This window comes from Pseudochaenichthys georgianus, chromosome 8, assembly GCF_902827115.2.
Source record: "Pseudochaenichthys georgianus chromosome 8, fPseGeo1.2, whole genome shotgun sequence".
Taxonomy (NCBI): domain Eukaryota; kingdom Metazoa; phylum Chordata; class Actinopteri; order Perciformes; family Channichthyidae; genus Pseudochaenichthys; species Pseudochaenichthys georgianus.
In genome coordinates this window covers 13282052-13304109 of record NC_047510.2, presented here as the reverse complement: position 1 = coordinate 13304109, position 22058 = coordinate 13282052, and the positions used below count along the sequence as shown (strand labels likewise).

The following is a 22058-nucleotide window of genomic DNA, read 5'->3' as shown; positions in this document are numbered from 1 at the left end:
GACACTGTATGCAACTATTTGAAGTCTAAATGACAACCATCCCCATTCAGATATCTTGAAGAAGTAAAATAATTGAGAAGAATGTATCAAAGCAAGACACGATTCTTCTGCTCCTCTTCCTCTCTCCAGACCACAGCGGGAAAGGCTACGGCTCGGTACGGGAAGAGGCTGTGAAACTCTTTAACTGCCTGCAGCAGCTAGAGTTGGCACGGGAGCCGGTTCCCATCATCCAGGGCGTGCTGCAGACCTGCCTGGACCTACGACCTCTCCGAGACGAGGTCTACTGCCAGCTAGTGAAGCAGACCAGCTACACCCCTGCCCCATACACTGCAGCACACCTGCGCTACTGGCAGCTTCTCACCTGCATGAGCTGCACCTTCCTGCCTGGGCCCAACGTGCTCAAGTACCTGCGATTCCACCTCAAGAGGTGAGCAACACAAAAGTATAGTGAGGGTGTATGTGTGTATAAATATATATATATATTTGAATTCAGGTACAATTATTCTGACTGAATAGAGTTGCTCACATCATATCCTTGTAGTTACAGATGGAAAATGTTCTTGTTTTTGCTGGCTTTCATTTGTAGGAAACAACTACAGTAATCCTTCTGTTGGCATGTAATGTAATTTAAACAACATGTAAATAAGCAGGGTTTTTTGTATACTCGTGAATAGAATTTGACCTTAGACGTGATCGAAGTCAAATGTGAACGAAAGTTGTGCAACAAGATGCAGTCACATAAGAATAACACATACCAGAAGTCAGTTGCCGATTATAAGGAAGAACAGGTTGAATGCTGGGAGATAAAGGTTAACTGGTCGTGTGCAGTAGCAGGGAAAACATGAGGTCTAGACGGTGGACGAAAAGTAGGCGCCAGCACTGCAAACCACCAGTTTAGATATAGTAGCGTGATATGCCTTCACATTGTTAGTATGTTCCTCCAGACAGATCCAGTGTTTAAAGGCTGGATGTACAGGTCTGAATTAGCCCTCTGTCGAGCATGTTAATCTAAGTTATTAGCAGTGCTAATCTCCTGCTTCAGAGTTTCTGTCTAACGACATACCATCAAACCGCTACAGTTTTCTATCTATACGTACGTGCTGGGAGTCAGCCTGTAGCTAATGGATCAGTTGCATGCAATGGCGGTTCATAATAACGCTGCTTGTGTGTTTTGATTCGTATTGCCATCGCTCTCACGCACTCTCTCACACACTGTGGATTTGTGCTGAGGCTGCAGCTGGGCAAAGCTCAAGCTGGAGCTGGGAAGTGGGCCCAGAAACCCTCCTCCACTCTCCTAGTGCCCTGAGAAACCCCCAGGGAATTGTCTGCTGTCAGAGAGAAGAGGCCAGAAGAAAGAAAGCAGAGGAGGAAGGGGGTTGCGGGGGGGGTGGAAGAAAGGAGGAAAAAGCAGAGAGGGGTGAAGACAGGAGAGGAAGGATCACACAGACTCAGTGGAACATTCCTAATTATGTTTCAGCAGGACAAATCCCACCCTGTGGCCATATATTTATGAGCGAGGGAATGAGAGGGGCCCTCTGTCTGGCAGAATATGTGAGGCCTTCTTGCGCCCCTTTCTCTGTCCTCCGTTTTGTGTGTTTTGGGACGACCGTCGCAGTTTAATTGTTTCCTTCCTATTTTCCTTTTGTTTACACGGGGCTGAGCTCATAACTCCGTCAGGTAGTATTTCACACCTTTCACCCTCAGTGTGTTAGACGTCAGGCTCCAGTTAGAGAGTGTCGTCTGCTGGGTTTGTGTCCCCTCTTTTAAAACAACAGCACACACACTTACCCACTGCTCCTGGACACTCCGCTGGGAGGAAGTGGCAGGTCACTCGGAGCGGAAACACCTTTTCCTGTTTCGTGCGTTACCCAAAGTCAAACATGTTTTCTTTGCCGTTTTCCTTTTCTTTGAAGGATTGAGGGATGTTGAGTCTTTAAGTCCCTAAGAGCTAAAGTGAGAACATTTGTCATTCCTCGCCTCATTGACTTTCGAGCATTACCAGCCCAAGGAAAATAAAGAACTTGTTGGAATTTGAATCGAAAGGATGACGTAAAGTCCATAATCACAGCAGAACGCTTTGCAGACTTTGAATCACCGTTTACATCACGTGCAATAACAAGTGTTCCCTTCTTTAGGTATTGAACATTTAAATGTTGCTGGCAAATATCTACACATTTGAAATGGGCTTCCACACACATTGCACACATCCCCCCAACTCACGGTCCCTCTTTCTTCGCAGGATCCAGAGCCAGAACCCCGAGTCTGAGATGGATAACTATGCGTCATTCATCAGCGAGGCTCTGGAGAAGACCAAGTGTCGGGGGTCTGTGCCATCCTGGGAGGAGATCCAGGTGCTGATGAGCCGACAGGAGATGCTGTGCACTGTGCACTATCCTGGCCCTCTGTCCTGCCAGCTCTACATCAGCTCACACACTACCGCTAATGAGGTTGGCGCTTTCATCTGTGTTCTACTTTATAGCACCACTTCACCGCCTAATATTGAGTCTTGTGACATAACTAAATCATTAAAAAACATAAATTGCATTTGCGTCTTAAAATGTGAAACCCTTTGTGTGTCCATCAGGTTGTTCGAAGGATGCAGGAGAAGCTCGGCCTGCAGGACACCAAAAACACGTTTGCACTGTACGAGCAGAATGCGCTGTGGGAGCAGCCAGTTCCAGGCGGCGCTCTGATCGCAGACATCCTGACCAGGTTTGAAGAATACCTCTCCGTCTTCACACTGTTAAATAGAACAGACAAACCCAGAGAGGAAGTCAGACACAATAAAAAACCAAGCAGACAGACACGCCATCGAAACACCTTGTCTAAGTCTGGCAGGAATCTGAGCTATGTGTCACTTGTTAGATGAATGCAAACAGAGCTGTGGATTGTATGTTTGTCTTCGCTAGCCCATGCTGAACGTTATCCAGTATCCTTGACAACTGGTGACCTTGTCTGGTCTTGTTGGTCAAACATGACACCCTGCTGGGAAACTGGACTGATGTCACTATTTATGTCAGCAAAGCCAGCCAGTCGCTGCTTAGTTGAGGTGACGCTGATGTCATCTGGTTGTACAAGGCAAGGCAAAGTCTTGACCTAAATGATAAGGATTCCAACTGGAATTACGGAACCTGCTTTTTTAACATGTGTGGACATCTGTGTCCTCACAGTGCTGAGGGTAAACATGAACTCATCAAACCGCCAACTTACTTAACAACAATATTACATATTGCCAATTTCTTGTAACATATTAACATGGTTTTACATTTTTAGTCTACCATTTGTAACTCTCTCTGTCCCCCTTCTCTGCAGCCTGTCCACCAAAGAGTCAGAGTCTAAAGCCCAGTGGAAACTGTGTTTCAAGCTCTACTGCCTGTTGGACGCTGACAGCATATCAGTGGACAGCATTGAGTATCTCTTCCTCTTTGAGCAGGTAATGGAGCAGAACACAACTCCACCAAGGGCATAGTCCTCCTTTGAGTGTCTTTGCTATGATTGGCCTTTTCCGTCCTCATAGTGAGATTTAATTTACATTCCTGCTGCGAGTCATTCCTCTTTTTTCATTAAACTGTTGTGTTTTTACTTTACAATCATTAATGTATTATGGGCTGTGGTTGTGATAAAGCACAGTGCATAAAAAGCATGACTAAGAGCACTGGCTATGATGCAAAGGGGGCCAAATGCAGCTCGCACTGGCGTCATTAGAACATTTTTCCTGAGGACTCCCATAAAAGAGTTATGGGAGAAAATAAAACAGGGTGGGGTAGAAAGGGATTGGTGGCAGGAGTGAGGCTATTACTGACAAATTGTGCCTTCTTTTCCTCCTCTTTCTTCTCGCCCCGTTTGTCCTCGCTTTGGCCTTTTGCGCTGCAGTGCCACGAGATGGTGGTGCGCGGCCAGCTGCCGGCCTGTGAAGAGGACCTTCAGGTCTTGGCTTCATTGAGGCTTCAGTGTCTGATGGGGGACTTCAGTACACATGCCCCCTGCCCACCTCTGGACGAGCTGTTCCCAGGTCATGTACTAGAAGATCAGGTCCTCATGTCCCTTTCTGCACACCCGGCCCTGCCTCCTTGTCAGGTGGCGGATCAGGGCTGCCCCACAACACAGCGCTTCCACACGGGCCTCCTGGCAGGGACGCTGTGGAGCCACACGGCTACAGCAGCGCACAAGCAGAAGGTGGAGCAGGACTTGCGTCTGCGAAGCCGGCTGAAGGAGGAGGCAGCGGCCGTCATGGCGTCCATCTTGGAGCGTTGGAAAGGCCTGGCTGGCTACAGCCGCAGGGACAGTATCGCTGCCTACCTCACTATTGCACGCCAGTGGTCGGGCTTTGGATGCACTCTTTATGAAGTGGATTTTTATATTGTGAGTACTGTTGGGTCTCTTGAGCTCTCGCAATGTTTGACAGTCACTTGGCCTCTTGAGGTATATTTAAGGATAACTGTGAACTGTTGAAACATCTGCTTATCTCTTCCTCCCTCCAGAGTTCGACAGGGAGTTTTTCCCAGAAGTTGTGGCTGGGTGTAGCTGCTACATCCGTGTCTCTGTATCGACAGGGAGAGGCCGAGGCCCTGGAGTCCTTCCCCTACGGCCAGATCTGTTCCTACGGGGTATCTGACAGCAACACCTTCAAAATCACAGCTGGGGATCGGGATCTGATGTTTGAAACCACCAAGGTATAGTGAGTGACTCGTGTGTGAAAAGTGACCCAATGCAGAAGTTCTCTAATGACTAGCCAGAGGCGACTCCACTGTTTGCAAAAGAAAGTCTGATTGTATAGAAGTTTATGAGAAATGACCTGACTTCATTTGATTTATTCACTCGGTAATCATTTTCCTAATGAGTTCATAGTCTTATTTGCATGTTTTCGTCTTTTTCAACAAATCATTTGTGATTGATGGACCATCACCAATGTGTTTCTGGTTTAGTTGCTCTCCATGTTTGTATTTTAGAATTTAGAACTGAAATATTAAAACGTCCAAAATGCCAAACTTGAGGCTTCAAAATCATAGTCTATAAACCAATGGGTGACGTCAAGTTGAATGCATTGATTTCTTATACAGTCTCTCCTCAAGCACCGGGTTGATGTCAGTACAATGTATTATTATTATTCGAGCTGTGTTTCCAGCAAGCTTAGAAACAATATATCTCCACAGCAGGATTTCGTTTTTGGACGGTGCACGGCCAATTGGCCTTATCACCGGGCAGTGTTCTGGAGAGCGAGAGAAAGAAGCACGCTGTCTGCTCATGAAACTCCCCTCCCTCCAGCTCTATGACCCACTTCAAAAACACTCATTAACTTGGTCTAAATAGAGAGCACACAACTTGCCCCTGGTCTCCAGCCGATGCTTACCACCAAAAGTCCAACTTCCTGGTTTTAAAGGGCAACTGGGGGGGGGAGTTTTATTACAGTGGTCAGATTAAAATATTAGCCAACCTTTCTCAGAAACATGGTTGTTCTTCCAAGCAGACTTTTTTTCACTAGAGAACAAATCTCGCCTTTCACAGGGCAGATTTGCCCTCATCTTCCCACTCGGAACAAAAAATCCCTCTGTGATCTCTCATGGGCACAAAAGTGGCTTTTATGTATGCGATGCGATGCACAGGCGATTTGAAGCAGAGCCCAGTAAGGCTCATACTTTTATGAAGATGAGGCCTCATATTGCTCTCACATAAATGTACCATATATTTGAGCTACTGAGCAAGTGAAGTGGATTTGCAGGGGGTTATTATGGTTTGGCCTGGAGTAAAGGGTGAGGGCGAGATTAGCTGCTCATTCGTGGGTTACAGTCAAAGTTAAAAAGTAGGTGTAGGTTCAAACCCGGAGACTGTTTTAGTCGGTGTTGTCACACACCATGTTTAGGCATTAGCAGGAGCACAGTAAGGGTATTGGTCATGGTGGCTTGTGATGGTTTGGTGGTCCACCAAGGTCAGGAAAACTGAGAGGGATGAACTCCTCCGCAGTGCCCTTTCTTTTTTCTGCAACAGCTGCATAATAAAACGTGTCAGTGATATAATGTGCACACACATTTAAGTCCTCCATATTCTGGTTCTCTCCGTGTTCTCCAAAATCTTCACAAAAAAATCATCCTCTGCTTTTAGGAAACTTTTTTTCTTCTATTTTATTTTTCAAATGTATGACATCATCCGTCTCCACCCTCCTGTGACAGCGCCAGACTGAGACTGCCACTAATCTGACCTCTCTCTCTCTCTCTCCCTCCCTCCCTCTGTCCCACCTGACTGAGATCATGCAGCTGATGAATGCGTATTTCAGTGCCATCCGTCGCCAGCGAGGGAAGGGGGAAGATGCAGACATCACCAAAACAAATAGTACAGAGGTGGGCTTCTGTCACCTGGCCTCAACACACACACCCACCCTCCTGGAGCTGCCCTCGCACCCAGTCTGAGAGGGACCCATACCCGGACACCCATAACCACCCCACACTCCTCCTCCACGTGGCCCCTATGAGGCCCAGTCCTCAGGACACCACGCCTCCTCCACTGGGAACGGCACGGCAGCCAAAACAAAGAGAGGGCTGTTTTCACTCCCCACCCGTGAAAATAAACCCTTGCTGAGCTTTCCAGCTGAAGGAGCTGGCCGATGGGAGGGGGAGGCGGGAAGGCGGGAAAGCAAGGGGGTTCTGTTTTGCAAGTGAGGCCAGAAACCCACAGAAACCAATGCGGTTGCTGATGAGCTGTCAAACACCCGCCACCCCATCCTGTCACGCAACCACCCTTGTTACCTTACATGACGACACCCCGCCCCTCGACAATGTGACACGTTGGCGTGAGCCCTCTATATCGGGGAGACACAGCATCACAAGAGTTATGCCATCGATGAACTGTGGCACTCCCTCGTGAAGGTATGGCTGAGAGTGAAATCGCAGCTCCTTAGCTCGCCTCTGTTTCTTACTTTCGACGTGTGCCATATTCATATTGCCTTTCCTAGAAGGCAGTCGTCCCTCATGCACTGCTGGACAAGTGTTGAGAACATTCAGTGACACACACACGCCCTCCCGCCTTGGCTCTAGCTTTTTCACTCACACATACAGTTTCTCCCTCACGTGCCCTTATGCTGACATGTTCTTCAGAGGCGGTCAGTTTTCATAAGGTCCCGGCTGGGTTTGCATTACCTGGAACTGTTGATGCAGTCAGCCATGTGAACTTGGAACTGGAAGCAGATGTTGAACTCTGTGGCTAAGTCACTCGGGCTGCGATTGCCTTATAGACTCTTACCCTCGGGATTATCAGTGTGTGTCTCCGTATGTGTGTTTGATGAAGAAAACCATTTCCTGGATTTCCCATTCAGGATCTGAGTTTCTCACAGAAACCAAAGGTGTTGGAGCGGTTTCTACATTGTTTCCACCGAATGCTCTCGTGTCCTTTGTTGCGCTGCTTGTCTTGGCTGTAATCCTCGACACGGAACTTGGTTAACACTTGACTGATTGAATAATGTTGCTCATGTCAGTTACTATCCTAATGCAGCTCGACTCTGCTGAAAATAACAGGTGCTTCTCTTTATGTTCACAATGTGTATATGTAATGGGTACATCTAAACTCAGAGGACACATAAAACCCCTACTCAGAGATCTGGATCATTTAAGAAGTGATGCCATATTTACCTTGAAGTTCCCATCCGTCCCCAACTATTTAAGCAAAAACATTTTTTTTAAACAGGCCATGGATTCTGTAGTATTATTTATGCAACTTTTTTTTTTACCGTTCTTTGTCTTAAATGCAGACCCGGTTTTTTTTTGTTACCAAAAGCCAAAAGGTGCTTTTGGTTGTGCTCCTTAAAGCAGTTCAGACGAGTAAATCCTGTGTAGCTCCGTCTTTGTGTTCATTGTTGGAGCATTCTTGTGAAGCCAAAGTTTTACCAGTCATGGGTTAGAGCATGGACCAAAGATGTTATTTTTTTTTAAATAAGCTTTTATAGCAAGAAATGTTCCCAAAGCAGATAAAGAGCCCCTGATTTATATTTGACTGTTTTCCCTTTATAATTTGTTCTCTAAACTTGAATGTCAAACAAATATAGAGACATCCTGTAGTATACATTGTCCACTTTATTTTTAATGTAGTAATAACCTTTTAAGAATCCGAGACCATAGATGGGCTTTGTAAATATAATTTTAGAGTTCTGTCTTCGACACAACCATGTGATAACCAGCCGCAAAAGTGTAATCCCCTCACCATGAAAGGCCTTGACGAGTCGTTGCACAGTCGGCCTGCCTCCCGCTCAGAGGCAGCTCTTTTTCTACCACAGCTGCAGGCAGCTCCAAGCTACAAGAATGAAGATAAAACAAATCAAAGTGCGGATGTTGTTGCTTTGTATTAAGCTTGTTTGTATGCTGCATGGTACCTTTTTGATGTGTGTGTGTGTGTGTGTGTGTGTGTGTGTGTGTGTGTGTGTGTGTGTGTGTGTGTGTGTGTGTGTGTGTGTGTGTGTGTGTGTGTGTGTGTGTGTGTGTGTGTGTGTGTGTGTGTGTGTGTGTGTGTGTGTGTGTGGTTAAATGCACTATTGTTTGTTTTTAACTAGCTTGGAAGTGCAATAAAAACTATAAATACTGTATGTAATTAATAAAACAGCACCATTTTACCATATTTAATGTTTGGTTCTGTTGTTCAGCTTGAGCCCTCATTTCCTTTTAAAAAAAAAGTGCTTTCTTTAGCCTTGACTAGCAACGCAGTGTAAGACTATTGTTCTCAACCAGACGTTTTATAAAAAGCCAGCAGCAGAGCAGAGAGCTGCCTCCCCGGAGTTATTCTGGTCACAAACAATGGTCGGTCAGGCAGGCAATGGCTGCTAAGTGCCTTTACGTTCCCGTGTGGTAATGAGCCTTAACTGAGGGAGATGAACGGCCACAAGTACACTGCAGCTCCAGGTGAGAGGAAAAGCATTTCATCATTTTGTAGCTAGGAAGCAAAACCAACCCTTAGAGGGGCACTACTGCCATGCTCTTTCTCAGGTTCGTATCTCGTACTCTGACATGTCTAAAGTTCAGAAAGCTCTTTATTGTTCTCATACTGCCTGTACTACCTCTTTTCACCCTCTGTCTGAAACCAGAGCCCAGTCTGCTCTGATTGGTTAGCTGGGTGGCTCTGTTGCGATTGGTCGACTGTCTGGAGATGTCCCTCCCCTTAGCATGTCACACAAAATGAGTTGAAGCTCTGGCCAATAGAAGTGCAAATGTTACATAGTGATGTCATTATGTTACATAAGTACACAAAGGAGTCAAATTGAGGCTTTTCAGGCCGGGGGGAGAGAGGGAAATGTAGACTTTGCAGACCATTTACATGCACTAAAACCTATATACCACACTACAGGAAAGGGGAAACCCTGAAGTCTCTTAACATAAAACATTCCCAGTTTGCTTCATATACCACTAGAAACATTTCAAATACAAAATAATACAAAACGTGTTTATTAACCATTTCAAACGGGTCCCACGAGCAAAGCAACATGACACAGTATATTCATTTAAGACAATACAGAGAATGTCAGTGATGAGCTATTCTTTGAAGCATATATACAGGCATGGAGATGAAGTGTACACGATGTTCGTCTGTGCAAATTGTACTCGGCCAATGCTGTTAAAATGTCAAAGCCATTTAATTTATAGCATGTATTTTAACATGTTTGGCTCAAGCCCAACTTGTCTTGACATTCTTGTTTTTGTACAGCAGTAAAAAAGATCAATGTGTATCAGCAGCAAACAGATGACGGCCCGATGACAGAAATGTCTGGGATGCAAGAACCTACCCATCATGCAACATATTCTGTCAACCGTACTGTCAGTATTCAAGGCTATCATTTTGTGTGGGGTGGTAGTTTTACTGTAACTCAACTGCACAAAACACTGTCTTCAGTATAAAAATAGACCAAAGCAAGGCAACACATGTTCTTGCAATGCTGAAAACCAAAAGGCTACAAGGCGGGAAATATGAGTATAAGGAAAACGGAAAAAACTATTAACAGACAGTTATAGATCATTTTATACAAGACATATCAATGTTTTCTGCACACACTTGTAAGAAATGAGTGCTGACTTTCACTTCACTGGACTGTTGGCAAGGATTATTATATTTAAACTAGGTTTAAGAATCTCCAGGATGTGATCCAGCTCAGAAAAGGTGATTTTACTTTGTGGATAATATAATTACAGTGGCTGTTTCCACTCATTTTCCCGTTTACATTTTGATACAGAAACATTATATTTACTGCTATAACAAGCCAATAAATATGTATTTCAGAGATGCAACTATAGCCAAATATCTGTCTCTTTAGTCACCTATATGTAGGAGGACATGTTTGAAAAGAGAAGAAATGAGCTAATCCTATGGTATTTCAGAGATTCAAGTCAGTGCGTTCACTGCTCTTGTGCGCCCCAGGAGATGTAGTCGGGCCTCGTGGCGGCGTGGTACTCGTCTATCAGCTGCTGGACCACTTCCCGAGAGTTGTCCAGCTCGTCAAAGTTCTCCTTGAATATGTCCTCTTTGCGGAACTGCTCCAGGAAGGCTTCTCGCTTACGCAGTTTGTCGTACTGCTTGCACGTCCGCTCAAACAGCTGTGGCACAGAAACACAGGAAATCAAAACCAAAACTAATACCTGGAAAGTTTCAGGAAGTTATTCTGACTTCTCTAAACCATTGATACTTTTTTTGTTACTTTTATGTACACTGACTGGAAATATATGATTACATTTAAAGACTAAAAGGAAATTGGGAAAGAGCTTCATTTTGGCTTGCAAATCAAACTGTCCTTAAAGGCTTTCTTTGTTATAAATCACACGACTAAACTTTACAGGAAAAAAAACCATCTAAAGTTTCAAGGAATTTCACAGCATGACAATCCAAAGCCTAATTCTTGTGGAACTCCCCTCTGACTGCTGCTGTGGTCTCGTAGCTTCAGTTTTAGGACAATGGCGGCCTGCAGCCCTGACTCACAGCTCAGGTCTAGACTGCAGGAACACACACTGCAGGCTGAGCACTTACCGAGGCGATGCTTGTGTGGTTGGCCATCATCAGGCCGCTGACCCTGTGGGCAGAGGGCAGGTACGGGGACTTCCTGGACAGAGCCACCTGGATGCTGGCGGGGCCCCAGGGGATGAAGCTGGCCAGCTTACGCTCCCGGATCCTTTGGAGGCTTTTATGCACCTACGGTAGTATGAGAAGTTGGCATATCGTGTACCATTGTGCATTACGGTTTGTTACTGGATGTGGATATCGTGTACACCACTGCACTTTGTATGCTGCTGCTAATCGGCCATCTTTGTCTCTTTTCCCATTGGTTGGGTTTTACATATAAATCTCTCCTTAGGCTGGTTCCCCCTTATACATATACGTGTACAAAAGAAAGTCTATATGCGCTCAAGATAATAATAATAAAGCTTTATTTATATAGCACTTCTCATACAACACATGCTAAAAAATTCCCCTCAGATTATTTGTCAAGAACTTTAAAGGTACATGCAGCAAAATATAACATGTTATCAGGTTATCAGACACAAGGAGGTCAAATGTATGATAATACAAATAACAAATAATGGTTTCTCTCTGACAGATAAGACACAAGACAACTGAGTCGATGCAACAATATCAAATATAAAAGATTTGTATAAAGATGTTATTCAGATGCTGGTTTCTAAAGTGAGAACAGACCTGGGTAACAGCTTTTGAAGATGACGCTTGGAACAATGTTCAGAAGGAGCTGAAACTCTCAGATTGGATCACTATGGGGGAGTTTAAGGCTGCGGCCCCACGAGGACGAATTCGGTCGTTTGCGTTACTGTTTAGTGTCATATAGACCGTTCGGCCACACGAGGACGACCGAATATGGCACTAAACGACTGAGGAAACGACAACGGGTCCCAAGGTGGATAGAAATGCATACGCCACTCTCTGGGGGGTCAAACAGCTCCGTGTGTGCGCCCTATACGGACATTTTCAGATCACTGATAGTGATTGCGCAATAGCCCCGCCTCTCCCCACCTCTTCTGCTCACCTCCGCTTACCCCGCGCCAGTGCTGAAGTGTTTCGCCACCAACAACAACAACAATGGCGGATCGCAGAGTTGCTATCGTGCTCCGGACGCTATTGACCATGCTACAGTTGTTTGTGCAACATCTACAGCAATAATGATGAGGCAATAGCCCCGCCTCTCCCCACCTCTTTGTCCAGAAGATTTCAACTTTAATACACGCTGACTGGCGAAAAACTCTGCCCGGTTCCCTCGGCCCCCACCGCGGAGAATAAACGGAAGGGCAACCATGACAACCATGCTTCTTCGCTGCTTTTGTGGAGGAAGTTACAGCGCCACGTAGAGGCTCCTGCATATGTACTGCAGCTTCTCCAGCGGTTGGAGCTAAACGGAGCGGTCTCGTGTGGGCAGACACTATCCGGATAACTATTGCATGTGGACGGAAGCCGTTTGCGTTAATCCTATGCGTTTAGCCGTTTTCGTCCTCGTGGGGCCGCAGCCTAAGGCCATCTTAAAGGACAGAGAACACGACACCATTGGTCGATGATTGCTCTTATATCCCATAATTGAAGTCGTTTTAACATTTTGCCAGTTTTTTATGTTCCATAACAGTTTATTTTGACCGGTTAATGTGCCATTTATTTGTGTTTTACGACAGCTGTATTCCTCTGCCTGTATTGTTTTGTGTTCATTTGTTGTAACATTGTTCATGCTGCCTTATTGGCCAGGTCGCTCTTTCAAAACAGATTTGAATCACAATGAGTCTTTTACCTGGTTAAATAAAGTATATATATATATATAACTGCTAACCTGAATCGTATACTGTGCATGTGTACCTGTGTGGGGTCGACCTCGCCCTGGATGATGTTCAGGATGGCGATGTAGCAGTGGTTCGGCTGCTTCTCTCTCCCCGTGGACACCATGACGTTCTTGGGTTGCAGAAGCCTCCTCATCACATCCAGCACTGTGGTCTTCCTCACACTAGCGACCTGAAGCACAGTGCATTTACGGATTTAGAAAGTCTTAAGGACATTTAGCATTAACTAAGCACTTTTAATATATTAACTGTAAGCAGGTTTTAATGCCCCTTTAAATTTAACTTTCTGCGCCAATCCAAACTCACCGACTGGTCAGTAGTAAGAGGTGTGTAGCCAGTCATGAGGAAGTGGAGGCGGGGCGTGGGGATGAGAGATGCGATCAGGCCAATCAGGTCGTTGTTCATGTAGCCCGGGTAACGCAGGGTGGTTGTGCTTGCAGACATGATGGTGGAAACCTGTGTGTGAAGAGTTTATTACACACATAACTTTAATCTTGTAAGATCTTACAAATGAATGACTTAGAGCTAGGCATATCACATTCATTTATTAATTCTGCACAATGTGTACAATTCCATTCTCAAATTGCCTTTTGCAGGAAAAATAATCCAATAAAAACTTGAAAAGGTTACATTATTTCCTTTCTTTCTAAATTCTAAATGGCTCCTGTCGAGCACGCTGATGCCATTAGGAAAAGGCAGCCATGTGAAACTCATTTCCAAGAAAGCAGAAAGCCAGTCTGACATGCAACGGACTCGCCAAACTTGAATCTTGTAATTTTTTAAGTGAGCGACATGCGTCTGGTACAGCGTGTCTCGACGTTTGGCCTTTGTTTGAGTACAGTCAGGTAGCCTCGAAGTATAACTAAAACCTGCTGACTGACAAGTGAGCTAACCCCTGGAGGTGGTTGCTCTGGGTGACGCCTCTCACTCACCAGCTGATTGATCTGGGAGAAGGACGGGTTCTGGATGTGCAGGCGGTCCGTGGCGATGCGATTCAGAGCCGTGTTATCCAACACCACCTGATTTACAACACAGAGAAATGAGGAGAGATTCCCTCCAGCACAACAACAGGATGTTCGAGAGTAAGACGTTAATGAGTGTTGAGCAGCGGCACAGTGCACTGTTGTTGGGGGCAGAGCTGGATATAAAAGACACTCTGTGCGTTTGCAACAGGGGGAGCGATTCTTAGGCAGATTCTATTAGCTCTCCGGCTAATTGAATCACCATGAGGGGCTTATGCAAGACCCCGCAGGAAGTAGGTATTAGAGGGAACACCATTAAGCTGTTAGAGCATCGCAGACTAATACAATCAACTATTTAAGACTGAGGTTTATTACGTTTGATTGCTGGCGCTGCAGCTCCCTTCTTTATTAGTGTGCTGCACATTCGAAGAAAGTGAGATTTTAGACAAATGAGTGGGAATGACAACATGAACTCATGAGCTGCTTTGGAAATGGACTAGTGGAAATGTAACTTCAAGTTTATAACTTTATATTAATCGAAGCCGATTCATTAAAGCAACACACAGAGGGATGTTACGACCTTTCTCCATATTTGTGATTTCTTTTTGGTAGCTCTTCACAATAAGACTACCCTTATAAAGGGTTTACGAATACTTTGCAATTCATTTATTAATTAGGCTGTGAACACTTTATAAATCCTGAATAAGCTTTTATGAGACATGAGATAAACAGGGCGACTGACCGGTTGCTTGCCAAATAGTGAGCCCACATTTATCTGAACTGCCAAGTCTTATATTGGCTACTTAGCTTACTTCGTCTTCTTCACCAGCCAGCATCCTTGGTGTCTGTTGCTCGCCGAGTTGATTCTCGCTAAGTAGCCAATATAAGGCTTAGTCATCATGCCAAAGAGTGAGCCTGTGTTGACGTATGGAAACTATGTTAGAACTGGTTTATAAATGGTTCACAACCTAATTATAAACCCTTTATGAGGGTAGTCTTAACTTTTAAATCTCTTGAAAACAACATCAAACGCAGCAAAAATCATGGATGAATGATGGCATTGGAAATGTATTCATGTAGGATGTCATTCGTCTTTGATGTCTTCACAGCTTGCTGCTTTTTGACCTTTCAATGTTTACGTCAGAACACACAAGGCCAAATGTATTTAACAGTCTGACATCACTTCGACATTTTTCTGGCACTTTTTAGTTATTTCTAGTTTGCTGTTCCAGCTCATTGCCAGTGGAACAGTTTAGCTACCATGTTTTATGTCAAACTTGGTTTGCCAGGTGTTACCGGGGCCTGAATACAGATAATTAGTTTGTAGCCATCTTGTGAGGTTATGTATATCCATGGCAGCGTTTTAAAGCAAACAGCGCAGTGGGATTAATCGACTCTCATTCAGTAGCTCCTCTGCTCACCACGCAGTCTGCGTTCTGCGTGAGCCTCTTCAGCGTGAGCAGCGAGTTGTACGGCTGAACGACCACGTCGCTCATCTCGTCCTGGTTGGGGAAAACGGAGTAAGTCTGCACCAGCTTCTTGGGGTACCTGGGGATCAGAACATAGATATTATTCACACACACTAACAAGAAATGCGTTCTGGCTAAATGAAATCGTGTTCTGTGTGTTTGCTGACCTGTCGTTGAGTTTCTCCAGCAGATAGGACCCCAGCCCGGAGCCCGTCCCCCCAGCGATGGAGTGACACAGGACAAACCCCTGCGGAGACAAAGAGTTAGTCATTACAGTTTCTGCTACACACTGTGCCACGTGTGTGTGAGGCTTACTGTAAACTCTACTGATGCAGAAAACCCAAATGTGTGTGGGTGAGCAAATGCCTCTCTTCCTCGGGAGTTATATAAATGGGAGTGCAGCCCCACCTCACAAATAGGCTCCCTCACCCCCCCCAACACAGCCCTGTAATACCTGCCTTCCAACACTCGCCCGGCTATTATCACCAGACGCCACACCCTGCACACACACACACACACACACACACACACACACTAATGTGGGGTCATAATGTGAATGAGTTACAGAGATGGCAGACCTTAGAGGGGAAATGCGAGAGTTATTTTATGAGAGGCTGGCTGCTGAAAAAAGAAAAAAGCTAGAAATAATAGTGAGGCGTGGCTGAGGCTGTGCTAGCTTTAAGATGACGGGAACCGGCACCATTTGAACATAGTTTTAAACAAGTCATTCATCTTTATTTTGCCACAACAGAGATTAAAGAGCCTGACTGAAAGACTAGCAAGTATTTGACAGTACATATTAGTGTTCCTTGATAATATTCGGATCACAGATAAATCACTGAACAAATGGGATGGTCATGCGCCACCTGAGCTTCAGTGGTCCAATGTCACTGAAAGAGGCACAACACTACAAAGAGAAGCGAAACATCTTTCTCTGTCTAGGAGTGAGGGGCCTTTTTACAGTCAGTCTCCGGGGTCCTGTTGTCTGATTACGTGTTTTATTCAGACAAGATTCTTGGCTTTATCAGACTCTGGCTCCAGATGGGTTTCTGTTTTATTCTTTCAGTTCTTGTTGATTTTGTAGAAGAAGAAATGTCATCAGAATAACAGAGAACTGCACCTGGAGAGTGTGTGACGTATTTCTCCAACTTTCATTTCTACTTGTTGTGTATTTTAAGTATGAAATTAATCTCATCCTACTTCCTTCGAACTACAAATACTGTAAATACACTCGTGCATATTTGTGACCTGCTCTATCGAAATCAGTCGCATTGACCCGAAGACACATTTTGAGTTGTCCCTGAAACTGGCGCTCCCGCTGTACTTCTCGGGGACTTCAACTTCCAGACGGGGAAGATAGACAAACTAACATCTCTGTTAACCGCCTTTGCTTTCTCACTGTCTCCATCCCCACCAACTCATAAAGCTGGCAATGTCCTTGATCTCATATTCTCAAGGAACTGCACTACTTCTAACCTCTCTGTAAACCCGCTCCACACCTCCGATCACTTCTTCATTTCATTCTCTATACCCGTTTCCAAACATAACAAACTAATCTCTTCTCATCCTGCACCTGTCCACCGTAACCTTCGTTCCCTCTCCCCTCTACCTTTGCCTCATCGGTGCTCTCAGCCCTCCCTTCCTCTGACTCGTTCGAACTCCTACCTCCAAACTCTCCTCTCTACTCTGTCATCTCTCATCCTCTCTGTACTCTCTGTCCTCTCACATCTCGGCAGGCCCGTCAGTCCCCTCCTGCTCCCTGGCTAAATGACGCACTGCGTGCTAATAGAACCGTCCTTCGGACAGCAGAGCGGAAACGGTGGAAATCCAAACACCATGACGACCTCCTAACCTATCAGGCTCTCCTCTCCTCTTTCTCTGCTTCGATCTCTCAGGCAAAAAGCACTTTCTTTCAAGATAAGATCCAATCTTCCTATTCCAATCCCAAAAAACTATTTTCCATCTTCTCCTCCCTCCTGGACCCCCCCCCAAAGCCCCTTCCCCCTCCTCCCTTCTGTCAAGCGACTTTGTTAACCACTTTGAAAAAAAGGTTGATGATATTCGCTCTTCTTTTTCTGACTCACCTATACTCACCACTGGGTCACCAGACCCTCCTTTCACCCACACACTGACCTCCTTTTGCCCTCTCTCTCCAGTGAGGTTCTTACCCTCATTACCTCTGCCCGCCCCACCACCTGTCCTCTGGACCCTATCCCTTCAAACCTCCTTCAGACTATCGCTCCTGATATTCTACTGTTTCTCACCCATTTCATCAACACTTCTCTAACTTCTGGTCACTTTCCAAACGGTCTCAAGGAGGCAAGAGTAAACCCTCTCCTAAAGAAACCCACTCTCAACCCGTCAGATGTTATAAACTACAGGCCTGTCTCTCTCTCCTCCCGTTCCTGTCTAAAACACTTGAACGCGCTGTCTTTAACAACTCTCCTGTTATCTCCATCAGAACAACCTTCTGGATCCGCACCAGTCTGGTTTCAAGGCAGGTCACTCCACAGAAACTGCCCTCCTTGCTGTCACTGAGGAACTGCACACTGCTAAAGCAGCCTCCCTCTCCTCTGTCATCATCCTGTTGGACCTGTCTGCTGCATTCGACACGGTGAATCATCAGATCCTCTTTCGCACTCTCCAAGAACTTGGAGTTTCAGGCTCTGCACTTTCCCTCCTCACCTCATACCTCAAAGACCGCACCTACAGGGTTACTTGGAGAGGGTCGGAGTCCGACCCTTGTCAATTAACTACAGGGGTCCCTCAGGGCTCTGTTCTCGGTCCCCTCCTCTTCTCCTTGTACACAAACTCGCTCGGATCTGTCATTAGCCCGCATGGTTTTTCATACCACTGCTACGCTGACGACACCCAACTAATTCTGTCCTTTCCCCGCTCAGAGACCCAGGTCGTCGCACGCATCTCTGCTTGTCTAGCTGACATCTCTCAGTGGATGTCTGCTCACCACCTCAAGCTCAACCTTGACAAGACTGAACTGCTTTTCCTTCCGGGAAAAGATTGTCCCACTCTTGACCTAACAATCCGGTAACTGCTAGAATCCACTTCAAGACAATGGTACTTGCGTACCATGCTGCGAATGGATCTGGCCCTTCCTACATCCAGGACATGGTTAAACCGTACACCCCAGCACGTGCACTCCGCTCTGCATCAACCAAACGGCTCGCTGCACCCTTGCTGCGAAGGGGACCCTAGTTCCCATCAGCAAAAACACGTGGGTTTGCTATCCGGGCTCCAAAATGGTGGAATGAGCTCCCCATTGACATCAGGACAGCAGATAGCTTACACACCTTCCGGCGCAGACTGAAAACTCATCTGTTTCGACTCCACTTCGAGCGATAGAACTATTAACAAAGCACTTATATACTAATAAAGGACTGGCTTACCTAAAGCCAGTTGAGTAGCACTTGAACTGTTTTTGCTCTATGAAACCTGATGTACTTATATGATTCTGTTTTCTTCAACTTTTTATTTTGTTGGTCGAACGCACTTATTGTACGTCGCTTTGGATAAAAGCATCAGCTAAATGCAATGTAATGTAATGTATGCACTGTTGGAAAGAGGAGATTCATAGCTTTCTAATGATATCAGGATTGTTGTTGTACTCCAAATATTAAGCTAAATATGTCACATTATATAATGACTGTCACAGAGTCATCATTTTGAGAAAAAGGCCTTCAAAGTTTTCTCTTCTCTGGAATCCATCGATCTGATTGATTATTAGTGGAGCAAATGATCAAAGTAGTACGGAGGGAAGATATTTTTGTTTGGATTACTGGTCTGGGGGAAGCTCGCGAGTGTGTGTGTGTTTGTGTATGTTTGTGTGTATTGTGTTTGTTTCCTGGGGAAAACCCTCACGAGAAACACCGGCTGTTGTTGTGCCTGCTGTGACGTCCAGTTACTCCGTTCTCCGCTTGTAATTATGCCGTTACAAGCTTCAAAGCTGTATTTATCATCTGAATTTGCCGAAACAATTTTTAATATTCTGAAAGCCAAGACTTTGTTTATTTGAAATCAGATGAAAATAAACTGTAATTGACCCTGCCGTGTTATCTATGAGTACTATATGCCTTACATTCATAATTTCAGCCGGAGGGAGGGGAAGCAGCGCCACGGAACAGCAGAGTGGCGAGGGAGAGCTGTCTTCTTCCCTTTACAAGCTTCAAACATGTATTTATCGTGTGATTTTGGAAATAAAAGTTTCATATTCTGAAAGCCAAGACTTTGTTTGTTTAAGATCAAACAAAACACCCGAACCCCGGAAAACTATTTTTTTACACAAATCCACGTTTATTTTAAAATGTGCCGTTGCGACTTCTGACTGATTTCGATAGAGCGGGTCACATTTGAGGTTCGGGCTTCAGTTCTCGTAAGAGTTTAAGTTACCATGTAATGTTTCATCACACAACAATATCAGATTACTTTTCAATCAGTTTTGAAGATGCTCTACAGCCACAGCCCTGTCCCCCTGCCTCTGGGACAGTCTGTATGAGATAAACAGACTTGCCTCCAGACTGTCACTGCCATCGGCCTCCCGGTCAATGATGTCAAAGATGTCTTCTTGGATTTTTTTGCCCTAGACAGAAAGAAAAAACAGCAGACTTAACTTGCGATCTGGTTTTACTTCTAAGGGTTAAAGATTGACATTTATTTGTTTGATTACCTGTGAATATCCACTAGCCCAGTTGTTCCCTGCGCCTCCGCCATGCTCAGAGAGGTAGATGTTCTCTGGGTTGTAAAGGTTTGCGTACGGGGAGTTGAGGATGGAGTGGATCACTCTCGGCTCCAGATCCATGAGGACTGCCCGAGGGATGTAGTGCTCATCGTCAGCCTGGGGAGTGTCATGAAGAAACAGGAGTTAGCTAGTGATGAAGTGTACAGTCCTGCGTTTGGCTGCAGGAACAAGGTTTTAATCCAACTACTCCATCTAGTGGCAAATAATGTTGTTGCAGTGGAAGCAATACATCAACCCACATACACATGAGGTGTTGAGAAAAACAAAACAATAAGCAATGACAAACAGAAAAAGACACCAAAAAAAGATATAAATATAAATTAAGTAGAAGTAAAGACGGGAGTGTATGACAATATGTTTTGTGGTAAATACACTGTTCTATTTCCTGTATTAATAAATCATTTTAATAGAAAATGCATTAAGTTCTTCATAGCGATGCTCATAGCAACCACATGTGACATTTACAGTGGAGTAATTTATTGAAGTACATTTACCCAAGTACTGTAGCTACGCAAGATTTGGGGTGCTTTACTGAAGTATTTTCATGTTATGCTACTTTATTCTTCTACTCTTAGTTACTACTAACTTTACATATTCACATTATAAGCTATTACACAATACAAATAAACTAATACAACTATAGGTTAAATAATAATAATAATAATAATAATAAATGTTTCCTGATGCTCAAAGACGCTTTAAGATATGGAGCAGTAGTTTATGAATTCATTTAAGTAGCTCCACCTTTACCAGCAGTGATAAACACATTAGTGCATGAATAATAATAATCCAGTGAATTCATGTATATACCACTAAAATGGGACATTATGCACAATTAAGTATTTTTTCTTAAAGAAAGTAATTTGAAAATGTAGTTTTTCTACGTTTACTGAAATAAAAAAGTACTTTTTCCACCTCAGGATATTTGAATAGTCAAAAGCAAAATCTGAAAAAACTGCAATATCTTCACCAACAAATATTCAAGGGGAGGATTTAATTAAGGATGTAATTCACAGAAAGAGCATTTAACATGTTGTGGATAGAATGGATTGAATAGAAGCTACCAGTTACCTGGTAGAAGAAAACATCCTTCCTGTCCGTCCCTTCAGTTGCAAACTCCTCCACAATCCCCTCTGGACTGATGCCATGCTCTGCACACAGCTGCTTCCAAAACTCAAACCCGACTGCAACACAGAGAGCAGCAGGTTAAACGGTAATGTAAAGTCACTTGAATTAACTGATAACAAGTGTATTAGACACACGGTGAACACCATCAACCAGAACCTGCATGGTTACACGAATGACACTGCACAGGTAACGTTAGCTAGTTAACGATCACTTATATTATGCTATGTAGAGACACCATTAGCTAACTTCAATTCAGCTAACATAGGTTATACATTTGCTGTTTTGTGTAATAAATATATATACTAGATACTAGCACTTAGATATCGCCATTTCACCATACATCATCCTAGCTAGCTAACTTAAATGTTGGACATTGGCTAACAATATAAGCATGATACCACAGGAATCTAATAACAAGCTTCTTCTTTCACGTACTTTGATTTCCACATTGTCCAAGCTGGAGCGTTATGATTTCCCGAGGCATGTTTGAGTCTTATTTAGCTAGCCTGCGTACTTGCTTGCTAGCTAAATAACACAAGAAAAGTATAATGCTGCTGAAAACGCTTCACCACTACCAGCCCGCCGCTTCCCGCTTGGTGCTGATGTGACGCTGCAGCGGACTCTTCTTCTGCTGTTTAATGGCCTGCCTACCGCCGCCTACTGTATTGGAGCTTGTCGAGTCATAAAGCAGAGTATAATTTGACACATTCAAATGCGAAATACCCTGCAAGACATATGCATTTTTTTATTGTACAGGCCAAACTTCTATTATATGGCTCTGGCCAAACTCATATGAAAAACACGAAACCTCGCCCCTCCTCTGGTTCTAGTATGCTGCCTAAACGGTAATTTGATTGTTTTATTTTGAAAGTGTTTGCCGGAAGTACTAGTATGTTATTGTTTCTGTCTTGACATTCGTTGCGTTGAGATCAGGTTGAGATCAGAAGAGGCTTCT

General features: G+C 44.5%; 2 protein-coding genes across 2 annotated transcripts in view; one reads left to right on the top strand and one right to left on the bottom strand.

Annotated features, from left to right (window-relative positions):
- plekhh3 (pleckstrin homology, MyTH4 and FERM domain containing H3) overlaps positions 1-4870 on the top strand; it is a 29585-nt gene extending 24715 nt beyond the window's left edge. Inside the window, exons 7-12 of the mRNA XM_034089473.2 lie at positions 130-427; positions 2240-2447; positions 2585-2712; positions 3313-3433; positions 3874-4362; positions 4482-4870. Of these exons, the coding sequence (XP_033945364.2) occupies positions 130-427; positions 2240-2447; positions 2585-2712; positions 3313-3433; positions 3874-4362; positions 4482-4679 (1442 nt within the window). The 3' untranslated portion in view covers positions 4680-4870. The remainder of the gene's footprint in view (positions 1-129; positions 428-2239; positions 2448-2584; positions 2713-3312; positions 3434-3873; positions 4363-4481) is intronic.
- Positions 4871-9403: 4533 nt separating this feature from the next.
- Positions 9404-21724, bottom strand: tubg1 (tubulin, gamma 1). The gene is made up of 11 exons (XM_034088318.2): positions 21539-21724; positions 21047-21159; positions 19904-20071; positions 19748-19816; positions 15390-15469; positions 15175-15301; positions 13724-13810; positions 13098-13247; positions 12811-12963; positions 10990-11151; positions 9404-10562 (listed from the first exon to the last, which is right to left on the bottom strand). The coding sequence occupies exons 1-11, from the start codon at positions 21585-21587 to the stop codon at positions 10365-10367; spliced, it is 1356 nt and encodes a 451-aa protein (XP_033944209.1). The 5' UTR covers positions 21588-21724; the 3' UTR covers positions 9404-10364.
- Positions 21725-22058: the final 334 nt, after the last annotated feature.